We start from the raw sequence: 12,920 nt of genomic DNA on the forward strand, positions 1-12,920 counted from the left end.
ATAGCAGGGAGTGAGAGGGGATTATTGATGAGAGATACTTACAGAGTATCGTTGTATCGGTGTGTTGAATATCAGCTTCAAGAGCTTTAAGCGAATCCTTGAAAACTTTCCCCATTACCATGATACTTTTCAAAAACAGAAATTAAACTCTCATCAAACACCCGGAAAGTTTCTTTAGTAAAAATCGATAAAGTGAAAAAGAAAAAACACTATTAGCAATTTGCAAATGCTGTCCGATGAACATGAAATTCCCAACACTAGTTTTAACGGAGCAGATTTTTGTGTTCGTTTACTATTGCCACTCCAAGTGTCGATTTCTTATACACGGAAGAACAGTGACGTCACTTTTTTCTTTAAAAAAAATCAATTTAGAGATGTTAGATCAAATTACTTATTCACTGGTGTCTTCTGCTTTTGGGGTTTGTGTGCCTTTTTTAAACAAACATAAAGTCGCTCTCTTTTAATTGAACAGGGGTATAATTGTACATCTGTATTTTTTCAGTGGAATATAAAAAAGTAGGGGTGACAATATCAGCTCCCCTTCCTAAAAAACAACCACATTCCTTTTTTTCTCTTTGATCATAATACAGTACACTGCTGAAATTAATTCTACTTTGGTTTATGTTTAATTTAGTTTTTAATGCAATAAAGTGGAATAAGTGGTTACCATATTACTAGGTGAATGTGGTTAACGAGAGAGTTTTTTACCAAAACATTGTAACCGTAAAAACTTTTTACAAATACACAGTGGTTTGAAAAATATTTATCAAGAAGTGGCAAAAGCAATTATAGCCCCCATTAATTGTAAATTTTTAGATTAAAAAAAAGTAAAAAAAGGACAAGCTTATCGCCGCTCCCAATTACAACAGTCCTTTATGCTGCCGAAGAGTCCGTGTACGCATTGGCTCTGAACCTCCCCTCCACTGCAGTGCCGGAAAACTATCTCAATCTCACCCATGACCCATCCCAACGATGAACCTTTCCTTCCCCGACTAATCACCGACGAGGCTATGAATGCATTTGTTCTTTTATTATTATTATTATTTAAAAACGGAGAAGAATATATTTTTGTGATGTTCATGCCTTCATGGAAGGAATGCTCTTCCTAGACGACTAGACCCTCGAATGCTATAAGTCTGCAATTTATAGAAATGAAAACCTGGAGGTTTGTTGCTCTTTGGTGATGCTATCGGTAATTACTCCACTAATGTTATTGATAGTGTTATTCTGTAGAGTTTTAAATTTAGTTTTAGTATTCTCTAGTGCATCTTTTGTATTGGTTAGTGGCCGGAAACAATGGTAATGGTGCTTATAAACTTAGAACCGAGTATATGGTTTCATCCTTTCACTCTCTGGAAATAGAATTAACCAGAAAAGTAAAAGTTGCCATTCGGATAACTGGAATTAACCTAGTAAGATGGGAGTTGCCATTATTTATGGTGAGGATCGAACCTATGAGAGACAATAGGAGCCACTGTTAATATAATAACGTCACATTTTTTTTCCTCTGGGTATTACTGTAACACAGAACATCAAAATAAAACATCCAAAAGTTCTTCCATGTGTGTGTACCTTTGATTCCTAATTCAGTTTGTATGTTTGAGTGTGTAGTTTGATCTCTTGCTGTCTGATTTCCAACATTTGGTATATCAGAGCTTCACGGTTCATGCCCACATACATCCGCTACGAAACTATGTTGTCATCCAGTCAAAGAGAGAACGGTGGAGTGCCATTCAAATCTCGATGTTGACATATACGAACTATACGACATGGAGTATAAAGATGGAAGCAATTATGGGTGCCAAGGAATTTGGGAATCCATCGAACCACCAGCCGGAGTGGAGGTGGACGAAAAGAAAAACAAATCATTGAGAGCTTTAATCTTCCAGGCGGTACCAGAAGACATCTTATTGCACGTGATAAAAAAGAAGACTGCAAGTGAGATATGGGATACCTTGAAGATGAGGTATCTTGGAGCCAATCGGGTACATAAGGCAAGGTTACACATCCTAAAAGGCGAGTTTGAATCGTTCCACATGAAGGAAGGAGAAACTGTGGACGATTTTTCCAGAAAACTTAATGGCATGATATCGAAGTACAACAGCCTCAGTGCAACCCTAGAAGACAACGTGTTGGTCAGAAAACTTCTTGATTCAGTACCTGATAAGTTTCTTCAGCTGGTAGCATCGATTGAGCAATACTCGGATATTGAAACTATCTCGTTCGAAGAAGCAATGGGCAGGCTCAAGGCTTATGAGGATCGGTTGAAACTCCGAAGCAGGAATTCGAGCAAAGAAGGGAATTTACTTTTCAGAAAGGCTGAGGGCAAAAATGTCTTGAAGAATTCAGGGGGAGGTTATCATGCTACTAGAAGAGGTTGATGGTCATTCCAAAATGACATAGGCGGCCTGACGGGTGGTCGAGGAAAAGGTAACAGTTGTGGTAGAGGTGGTCACAACAACTTTACAATACCTCGAGATGCTAGCAACAGTCATCAAAGCGTTAGAGATAAGGGACACATTAAGTGTTTCAACTATGGAAATTATGGACACTATGCCTCAGAGTGTCCAAATCCCAAACACAAAGAAGTTGATGTCAATCTTACCAAGTCACACGAAGAAGAGCATGCTTTACTTCTAAGCATATGGGAGGAAACAAAAGATGATCTAGTGTTTCTCAACAAAGACAAAGTTTTCTAGTAACAAAAGTCGATGATAAGAGCACATGGTACCTAGATAATGGTGCAAGAAACCACATGACTGCAACCATATGATTAGGGTGCGTGATTTTTTTGTTGAGCTTGACGAGAAAGTAATCGGGAAAGTATGGTTTGGAGATGGGTCCAAAGTACAGATCAAAGGTAGAGGTACCATTCTCCTGGAATGTAAAAATGGAGAGCAAATGGTCAGATCTGAGGTATATTACATTCCATCTTTGAAACTTAATATACTTAGTTTAGTGAAAATGACAGAAATGGGGTATAAGGTCGAGATAATGCATGAATTCTTGAGGCTACATAATGAGAATAACAAGTTGATGATGAAGGTACAATGCTCAAAAAATAGATTGTACAAAATTGTTATATACACCATACAACCCGTTTGCTTTAATTCTTGTCAAGATGACATTGCATGGCCGTGGTACGCCAGACTAGCACATGTAAACTTACGAGTTCTAGAATCAATGGTCGAAAGAAACATGGTAAAGGGGTACCAAAAATCAAACATCCAACACAAGTCTGTGAAGGATGTTTGGTTGCCAAGTAAACATGACAACTATTTCCAAAGGAAACTCAATTTCGTGCCAACAAACAATTAGAATTGGTACATGCGGATCTTTCCGGGCCAATATGTAACATCCCAAAAATCAGAGTAAAATTTTCATTTTTCCAAAACAACCCCAAGACAATAATTGTTTACAAAAAAATATAGTTTCAGAAGTATAATTCATAAATCAGAGTATCCTAAAATCCAATAACATAAAATCTGAAGGATGTGCACGATCACACCTTCGGCTTGCCACGATCATCTGAAGTACCTGAAACAATAAACTAAAACTGTAAGCCAAAAATTAGTGAGTTCCCCCAAGGTACCACCACACAAATATATAAACAAACAGATATTTGGTCCACAACCTCCTAGTTTGATTACCCTTGGACCAAAAACTGCTGGTTGAAATGCCCAAGCCCACAACCTTTCAGTTGGATTGCCTAATACATACTGGGTCTACAACCTGTTGGTTGGATTACCCCTGACCCATAACCTTCCTGTTGAAATGCCCCGGCCCACAACCTTTCGGTTGGAATACCCCGGTTTGTTGACTAACAACACAAAGCAGTACAGTCTCGACCCCACCACTCCATGTCAACATATGCATAACAAATAACAAATATCCATCAAAAGATAATCATATAACCAGTCATAAGACAAACATGCAGATCTACAGATAACTAAAATATAACATTATCCTATATACCAGAACACAAATCTAATAATTCACCACAACAAAGCAACATATTATATACCAAGATACATAATCTAGTGGGTTGGCATTGGTGCCTTCGATCCATAAGTATAGAGAGGAAAAACTCAGCTCTCAGTCTGAACAGATAGTTGAATATTTCACTACTCTGAATATCAGCTCTACCAGTCACCTATACATCAGATAGTGACAAATCTCAACTACAACTCAAAATACCCAAAATACCCTTACTTCAAACTTGTTTAAAGTCAACAAGTCAAAAAGTCAACCGAGTCAACTCAGCTGAGTATGCCCAGCGTACTCAGCTTGTACGCTTAGCGTACTCAGGCCTTGACCAGAAATGAGGTGTTGACCTCGTATGCCCCGCGTACCATAGAGTACGCCTAATGTACGTTTCAACCATTATTCCCTTCTATTAAGAGCTTAATCCCTTAAGCTCTTTCGTCCAAATCCAGATCTAGTCCTCAAATGATGTCCTTAACCATAAAGTTTCAAACTTTGTGGTCTTACATGGTTATTAAGTGCTCAATACCAAAAACCCTAACTTCTTAGCTCATAAAGACATCCTAGCTCATGCATGGAAGGAAACTAAGGTCCAAGATTACATTTTTATGCTTCTAAACACTCCAAAATGTCTGAAAGGACAACTTATATGAATTAGAGTAACCTATACTCATAATGCCAAGCTTATGGGACCAAAATAAACACAAACCCATGTCTAAACAAGATTTGAGCATAACTTCATCAACTTAAGAGCTTTTTACCTTCAAATGGTGTCAAATGATAATGTGATTCTGGATCCATAGTGATCCATTCTTCTAAGTTGGTTTTCTCTTCCTTCTTCCTCCTTCAAGAACACCAAAATGCACACTCAAGGTCAAGATTGCTTCACTCAAGAGATTAGGGCAAGCTAGGGTACGAAATGGGCTGGAGGCTGATGAAAGAAAGGTTAGTGGGGATATAAAGGTGTTTAAATAGTGCACAAACCCTAAATATTAGGGTTTAGGACTCTGCCAAGTACTCCCTACGTACGTACTTATGCCCATCGTACTCATGCAGTCTCCAAAAATTACATGAATGCCAGTAAGGACCAATTTGCAAACAATTTTCATTTCAGGGCATAAGTGGAATACCTGGAAATCAAGATGGTACTCAATAACACCAGATACCACAGGAGGAAATCGATACTTCTTCTTTCTTGTTGATCACTTTAGTGTATACATGTGGGTGTATCTGATTAAAGCGAAATACACGACATTTAAAAAATTCAAGGTACATGTAGAAGCCGAAAGAACTTTCAAGGTGAAGACGCAACTAACATCACCTCATTCCCCATAACAAAATGAGGTGTCTAAACATCGCAATAGGAGCATCATGGAAACAACCAGGTCATTATTGAAGACAATGAGTGTACCAGATTAGATATGGGCGGAAGTTGTCGGTCATGCACTACATATTATAAACCGAGTACCAACAAAGGGAGTAAAAGACATGATGTGACATCTCCATTTTCACGGCCAGAAAAGACCGTTTTAATTTATTCTTTTAAATAAAATCAGAGTAATCCTTTAATTAAAAGAGTTGTGGAATTTGTTCCCAAAACAAAATATGATAAAAATTTATCAACGCATTTCTTAAAGAAATGTATTTTCATTATATTACAAAATCTCAGGATGTCATGTTCCGATACAGACCAAAAGCATAAACAAAACATAATAGACCTTACAACAGTTATTTACAACAACAGGTCTATAATCCAAAATATCTTGATAAGTCATCCAACTTATGCTCTTGTGCCACTTCCTGTAATACAAAGAAAATTGAGTGGGTCAGGCTTGGGAGCCTGGTGAGCATATAGGGTTTTCAACACACAATAAATAATTATATTAAGTTCTTCAACCAACAATAACCCGATTACCCATTCCCGTTATCTTCACTTTACGTCCCTAAAACAGTTATCACAAGGGACCTAGTCTAAGGATTTTCATCGGGACAGACACTACTGCAAAGGGGGTTCCTCAGCAATAAATATCCTAAAGGCAACCATGTGGGGGATGGAGTACAACAAATGAACACCCATGTTCATTAACACCTACAGGTTATGAGCCTGCCTGCGTTCCACTGGACTGTCTAGAAAAGTCTGTGGTCGTCATCTAAACTCCGCTAGATGACTGAATCAGCAACAACATCGAGGCCTCTCATCATTTTATTTAATCACGCATCAACTATCTACCCATGTTCTACCCAACATATTTGTAGATAAAATACACATACAGTTCCATAAACCTGTGTAAAACATTCATTCAACACTATCTCAAATAACAAATAATATATAAACACATAGCACGTATTTTATAGAGTATACTTCATATCTATGTGTTAGAAGAAAATGACTACACACTCACTTGATATGAAGATGATCGGACAACACTACGGCTCTATAAAGTAATATGCTTCGATGTAACCGGGATATCTTCTCAACACTGGGCTTCTTGTGGGCAGAGTTTCGGCTTGAAAACTCTTTTCCTCGGGATCTTCGGGGCTTCGGGACTTGCTTCGGGTATCGGGATGATACCGGGACTTCGGGGGGTTAAAATAGGCTTAAAGAGGGTATAGAGAGTGAGAGAGAGAGTGAAGTAGCAACCATAACCGGCTGCCCTTCGGTTTCTATTTATAGGGCTGAAAATTCAGATTTCACGTCGTGAACCACTAGTTCACGTCGTGGCCTTTGTCGTCATCCGGTGCGTACTCGCGACGTAAGCCTGTCAGGCTCTGGGAGACGTCACCTCTGAGTTCACGTCATGAACCCTATGTTCACGTCGTGGGCTCTGACACAGTGTCGAAGTTCGTGCCCCTAACTTCAGAAATTCATATATTTCGCATACGAGCTCCGTTTTCGACGTTCTTTATATCCACGCGTAGGTGAGATTATGCTCTACAACTCTCATTTAGACTATGTCGGCTAATTTTGACTTTATTTTTATTATATTATTTTTAGTAGGCTGGGACAGGAAAACTCCGTTAGAAATTCATAACTCCTTCATCTGACGTCCGTTTTCGTGTGTCTTTTTACCGTTGAACTACTATCGATGAGATCTTCGATTCTCGTTTAGATTGTTTCGGCTAGAAATCACTCGATCTCATATTCGAACTTTGGGCTGCATACTGCTAAGTCAAAACTTAGAAAAATCATAACTTCCTCATACGAAGTCAGATTTCGACGTTCTTTCTATGCACGCTCTCGGTTTAACGTATTCTACGATTTTATTTTAGATCGCTGAGGCTAAAAATCGCTCTATCGTAAGTTCACGATTTACGTCACGCAATGTCGTATCGGTTCTGTCGCCAAAGTTCGACAGGTCATAACTTCTTCGTTATAACTCAGATTTCGGCATTCTTTATATATCCGGAATCCTTGTCACGACCACTACAACTTCCTTCATAGATATTGGGTTTATCTAATCTTTTATTATAACAATTATTTTTATCCTTAATTCATTTAAGTCACATAATTAAGCAATAAACACATAACACTCAAATAATATATTTTTATTATTTCGTAACGGGTTACAAAGGTTAACCTAGACTATTATATCATCACTAATGACAAGGCTAGAAACACGGGCGTTAAAATTCTCTCCTCCTTAGGATGATTCCGTCCCCGGAATCACACATCAGCAAACAAATGCGGATAGGAACTCATCATGTCACTCTCCGTCTCCCAAGTGCGATTTGGCCCATTCGTATGTTTCCAACGGACAAGCACTAATTCGACCATCTTGCATCGCAACTTCTTAGTCTTTCGGTCAACAATTGCCTCTGGTTCTTCAATTAACCTTTTGTTTTCATCAATCCTTTATTCAGAAATTGGAATTATGTCGGGAACTTCTCCCGTGAACTTCCTCAAATAACACACATGTAAAGTGTTATCAATATCATTCAGTTCTTCTGGTAGTTCGAGCTTGTAAGCTTGGTTCCCAATCCTCTGAAGAACTTTAAATGGTCCAATAAACCTTGGACTCAACTTTCCCCTTTTACCGAATCTTATAAGTCCCTTCCACGGCGAGACTTTATGTAACACCCCGTTTATTAAATAAATAAATAAATAAATTATTGATTCAATAGTGGCCCTAAAATCCATAATTTTAGTGGAGAGTTGGTTTTCGGGAGCCAAATGTTACAATTTTAGAAGTCACGGGTTAAAAGTGTATGTTTCGGATTAGTTTCGTAAATATTTGTGAAGGAAGGGACTACTTGGTAAATTATGGGGACTTAATTTGAAGAGATTTTGGAAACTAAGGGCTGAATGGTAACATATGGACTTCATATGAAAATAAATTGTAGAGGAGGGACTTTTTGGTAAGTATTATACTTAATTTGTAATGAATTTTAAGGCTGAGGGCTGAAAGGGTAAATTGGGGGTTAATTTCAAAATTAGTTCTGAAGGGAGGGGCCGATATTGTTAAAAAGGGAGAGAAGTTTGGTGAAACACGGGTTACACCCGTCACCCCCCTCATGCAGCCTCCATATATATATATATATATATATATATATATATATATATATATATATATATATATATATATATATATATATATGTATATATATAGGTCCATTATAAAACCCTAACCCTAATATGGGTAGCCGCCACCTCATGCTCCAGCCGCCACCATCAAGCTCGACCGCCACCATCTCGGCTGACCCGCGATACCTTTCCCTCTACTAGAACGTTGCGGTCGGAAGAATGAACCAGGGGCTGTCGCGCCACCGTCTCCTTTGTGGTGGCCGGTTACTGCGAAATTGAGCAGCCATCGACTCGCTACTGTCGCTGCTGTCACTCCCGGTGAGAAGAGAAGTCGGGTAAGGGAATCGGAGCTGGGTGTTACGGGATGTTGTTGTTGCATTCGTTTCGCAGAAAAGAAATACCTCGTGTGACTCCTCCCCTTTTCCTTCGTGTGCGAAACGACGATGACTGCCCAGCCGCCGCTTGCTGCCGCCGTTGTGCGTTCCACAGCTGAGTCCGTCACCCTTTGTCGTCATTTTCCTCCTCCAAGACGGAAGTCCGGCGTGGTGTGTGTCCGTATCTTAACCCTGTCGTCGTATGTTTGCGTGTTCAGGCGTTAGCATGACTATGTGTGTGTGTGTGTTTATTTTGTTTAGTGTGTTTATTTTGGGATATAAGCCATGTAAAATGTAATTATAAAGTGGATTAATGAAAAGAAAACCAAAACCACCACCGTAGGGTGGTGGCTGCCGCCACCGGCCGACGTGTCGGGTGGCGGTGTGCCTTGTTGGATAGTGACTAGTTTGGGATGTTTGGACAAGGGACTAAAACCCTAATGGGCATTGTAAGCCCTAATGGGCCCAATGAAGCTTCATGGACTTAAAAGCCCAAACATGTGACTAATGGGCTTAGTGAAACCCTAATGGGCCTAGTGGAATCATAATGGGCCTAATGAACCCTAATTGGTCAAAGGACCTAACTATTGGGCCTATTGGGCTAATATGGGTTGGAAACCCTAATGCCATGAAACCCTAATTTGGGGTTTATCAGGATCGCATCGGGATTAATTAATTAACTTAGAATATTAATTAATAATCATTTGCAATCAACCTAAGTCAACATTGGACTTAATGGATTAAGTCCTTAATGGGTTAAGTAGGAAAACTTAACCCTAATCATCATTTTATGTGAAACACTAATTTCACTTGGGCCTTAAGTTGGGCCTTTCTATTGGGCCTTGATGATTGGGATAATAATGGGCCATCCAAGAACAAGCAAATGGGCTAAAATAATTTAATGGGCCTAGGGTAAGGCCTATGTAAGGGGTTTGGGCCCAATTTGGAAAATTGGGCCATAGATGGGCCATAGTTTGGGCCTTAATGATCATATGATATTGGGCCATTAGAATGTCAAATATTAGACTGGAATAAATGGTTGGGCCTTAGAGTGAGACCATGTGAAGGTTTGGGCCCAATTTGGAAAGTTGGGCCATATGTTGGCTTTGACTCATAGATGACCTTTGGGCCTATGAATTGGGCCTTGGGCTTGAATAAAGCTAAGCTTGGGTTAAAGTAGTAATTATCCAAAGTATGTACTTATGGTTATGTAGTGGAGCCCAATTATTAATTGGGTGTTATTTTGGTGTTGACAGTTCGGGAATCTGTCATCCAGCAGCTGGGATTGAGTCTGCGGTACTTCAGCAGTGTGGGGTTGAGTCTACGGGACTTCAGCAGTGCGAGGTGAGTTACCTTCCAGTAGCGGTGGGTCTACGGCCACAATGTCGACCCACCAGTAGGAGTAGTATGATAGATGATTGTCTTTGTGATATTCATCTAGGTTTGCTGTTACCTGATATGTTTTATGTGTTAGCATGATATGATGTTATGTGATAGTGGTAGTAGGGGGAATAGTCCCCGGTTACCGGTCGATAGGGCCAAAGGGGTAGTTTAGTACCCAACTATGCTAGACAGATTATGATATATGTGACATGATATTATGTGGTAGTAGTAAGGGGTGAAATAGTCCCCAAAGACCGGTCGAGAGGACCGAAGGGGTATGCCAGCACCCAGATATGCTAGGCAAGGTGACCGGTCGATAGGACCGAAGGGGTAGGCCGGCACCCAGATATGCTAGGCAAGGATACCGGTCGAGAGGACTGAAGGGTAGGTCAGGCACCCATATATGCCTGGCAGTATGTGTTATGTATGGTATGTGGTATGATGGGGGAACTCACTAAGCTTCGTACTTACGATTTTTAGTTTTGGTTTCAGGTACTTCATTTTCAAAGGAAAGGAGTTGGCTCGATCGCAGCGCATCACACTATGTTTTCCGCACATGAGATCTTTGGGATTACACTCTGATATGGTTTTATGATACTATGTTTTGATTATTGACACTTTGGTTTTGACAAGAGATATTATTATGAATGCTTTTATACTGTTGGTTTATGTAATAACTTAATAAAAATGAAATTTTTGGTCTTGAAAATTGGGATGTTAGAAGTTGGTATCAGAGCCTTGGTTTGAGGGATTCGGGCACACTTTCGGGTGTGTCTGAACTCAAAATAAGGACTTGGTACGAAATTTTTTCAAAAGTAAAATCATTTTATAAAAGAGTTTGAAAAGAATTTAGAAGGATAAAAGAAGTTTGAAAAGAACAATGTGTGTGATGCGTGCAATCAGCCGAGCTCAAGTAAGTTTTTCCCCAAGATACCCATACATGTTATGATATGTAATGTTATGATATAATTATGAGAACTACATGCTAGATTAGAGCTGAGGATCTAGGAGGATGCCTTATATGCCTATTGTATGTGCTTGTAGACTTGCATGCTAGTACTGATCAGTCAGTGATAGGATAGCCTGTTTAGGTTATGCCCGATTGTATGAGCCTTTGTATTGCATGTACAGATTCCTGATTAGAGGATAGAATGGTATAATTGGAATATGATGGTTAGATTTTCCATTGTCTGAATGCTGCTTGCTTTGTGCTCTGTGGGACTCTTAGTAATGTGAGCTAGCTATTAATTGAATATGCTAAGTCACATGTGACACAGGCTGGATAATCTCAGAGTGACGAATTTAACCCTATTGCGTAACTCTCGTCTGAGTCTAACCGTTCTAGGGATGAATCTTTTACTCGAAGGATTATCTGATCTCTGTTGCATGTGGCTATATTCATAAGATAGCTAGTTGACATTACTGGGAATCTTTCAGCAGCTGAGGACTGGGTGAGTTCGGGAACCTAGGAAAGCCTAGGATATGTTTTAGTGGGTTAGTAGCGAGGTGTAGTGAGACTTGGGTACCAGTTTGAGGAAGTGACTTGGAGGATTCAGGAGGATTGTTGAGGAAAGTATGGATAGGTGTGGAAGGTAGTATTGGGCCCGTACTACTGAAAGCACATTATTCGTACTCGAATTGGTGAGAGTCTTGGAGAATCTGAGAAGCTTCGGGGAGGAGTTCGTGACCCGGTTTGGGGACAGTGGATGTTCCAGTTGTTGCAGCTTAGCCATTGGCAAGTGAGCTAGTAAGCGTGACAGGGTGTCAGACCCTGAAGGATATGACCTCCAAGAGTTTGTAGATGCGAGATTGGTTTGGAGTGCCCTGGGAAGAGAGTGTCGTGTCGGGTGAGTATAGTAGAGGGTCCCAGAAAGAGACCCATGACTTCTGATCATTGGGTGAAAGGCCAGCGAGGTCGGAATCAATGCAGCACGTACGGGAAAGCACACAAGGGAGTTTATCGCTCTAAGGGTTTTGGCTGCTACAAGGTAGCGGGGTTGGTTATGTCAGCGAAAGGTGATAAGGATTGTTGGGTATATTCGAATCCTTGGAATGTCAGTTCAGTATGGTGTTAAACACCCAAGAACAAAACTCAGGTTCTAGTTCCTGCTCAGTAGCAGGTCATGGGCCAGTCGATGCACGATCGCAAAAGTTCATCTCATCAGAGATTACTTGCAGAGTTATAGAAATAGACCTCGGTGGTCTTTCGTTCAGCCAAGGAAGGACTTCAGAGGCTCCCGGTAGTCGTCTTGGGGCTTTTTTGGGAAAGATTGTCATGGGGAAGTTAGGGGTTCCTTTGAAACCCAAGGTCTGTGGACCCTTAGAATCCTTTGGGAAGGAAGATTCTATAGTTGGTTCCTGTCATCAAGACTAGGATTTTGTCGGATGTTCGCAGGTATGTCATCTTTTGGTATTTCAAGGTGGATATTGGGAATCTGTATCGCTTCAGAATTGTGAGAGAGTTGGATAAGTCAGATCTCGAGTCGGTTCTCTGTTACTGCTTTGGGTTTATCATGGATTTTTATATGCCATCTTGCATGTCGAAAGGTCTTTGATGAACCTACAGAGGGACGTACCTTGCGGAGTGGGTTCCGTGTGTATCGTTATCATTCTGAATCCTTGTCGATATCTGTGCAGGAGTCTTATTAGAGGATACT

The 12,920-nt window shown here is 40.2% G+C and overlaps 1 protein-coding gene across 1 annotated transcript; it reads left to right on the forward strand.

Moving 5' to 3' along the window:
• The first annotated feature begins 1,769 nt into the window (after positions 1 to 1,769).
• LOC145117479 (uncharacterized) lies at positions 1,770 to 2,381 on the forward strand. The gene has a single exon (XM_079053768.1). The coding sequence runs from the start codon at positions 1,770 to 1,772 to the stop codon at positions 2,379 to 2,381; it is 612 nt and encodes a 203-aa protein (XP_078909894.1).
• Positions 2,382 to 12,920: the final 10,539 nt, after the last annotated feature.

The sequence above is a fragment of the Lactuca virosa genome, chromosome 1, assembly GCF_052849685.1.
Source record: "Lactuca virosa cultivar CGN04683 chromosome 1, Lactuca_virosa_CGN04683_v6, whole genome shotgun sequence".
NCBI classification, from domain to species: Eukaryota; Viridiplantae; Streptophyta; class Magnoliopsida; order Asterales; family Asteraceae; genus Lactuca; species Lactuca virosa.

Excerpts from the sequence above, each read along its gene's own strand:
- LOC145117479 (XM_079053768.1), top strand. The coding sequence starts at position 1,770 with ATGGAGTATAAAGATGGAAGCAATTATGGGTGCCAAGGAATTTGGGAA.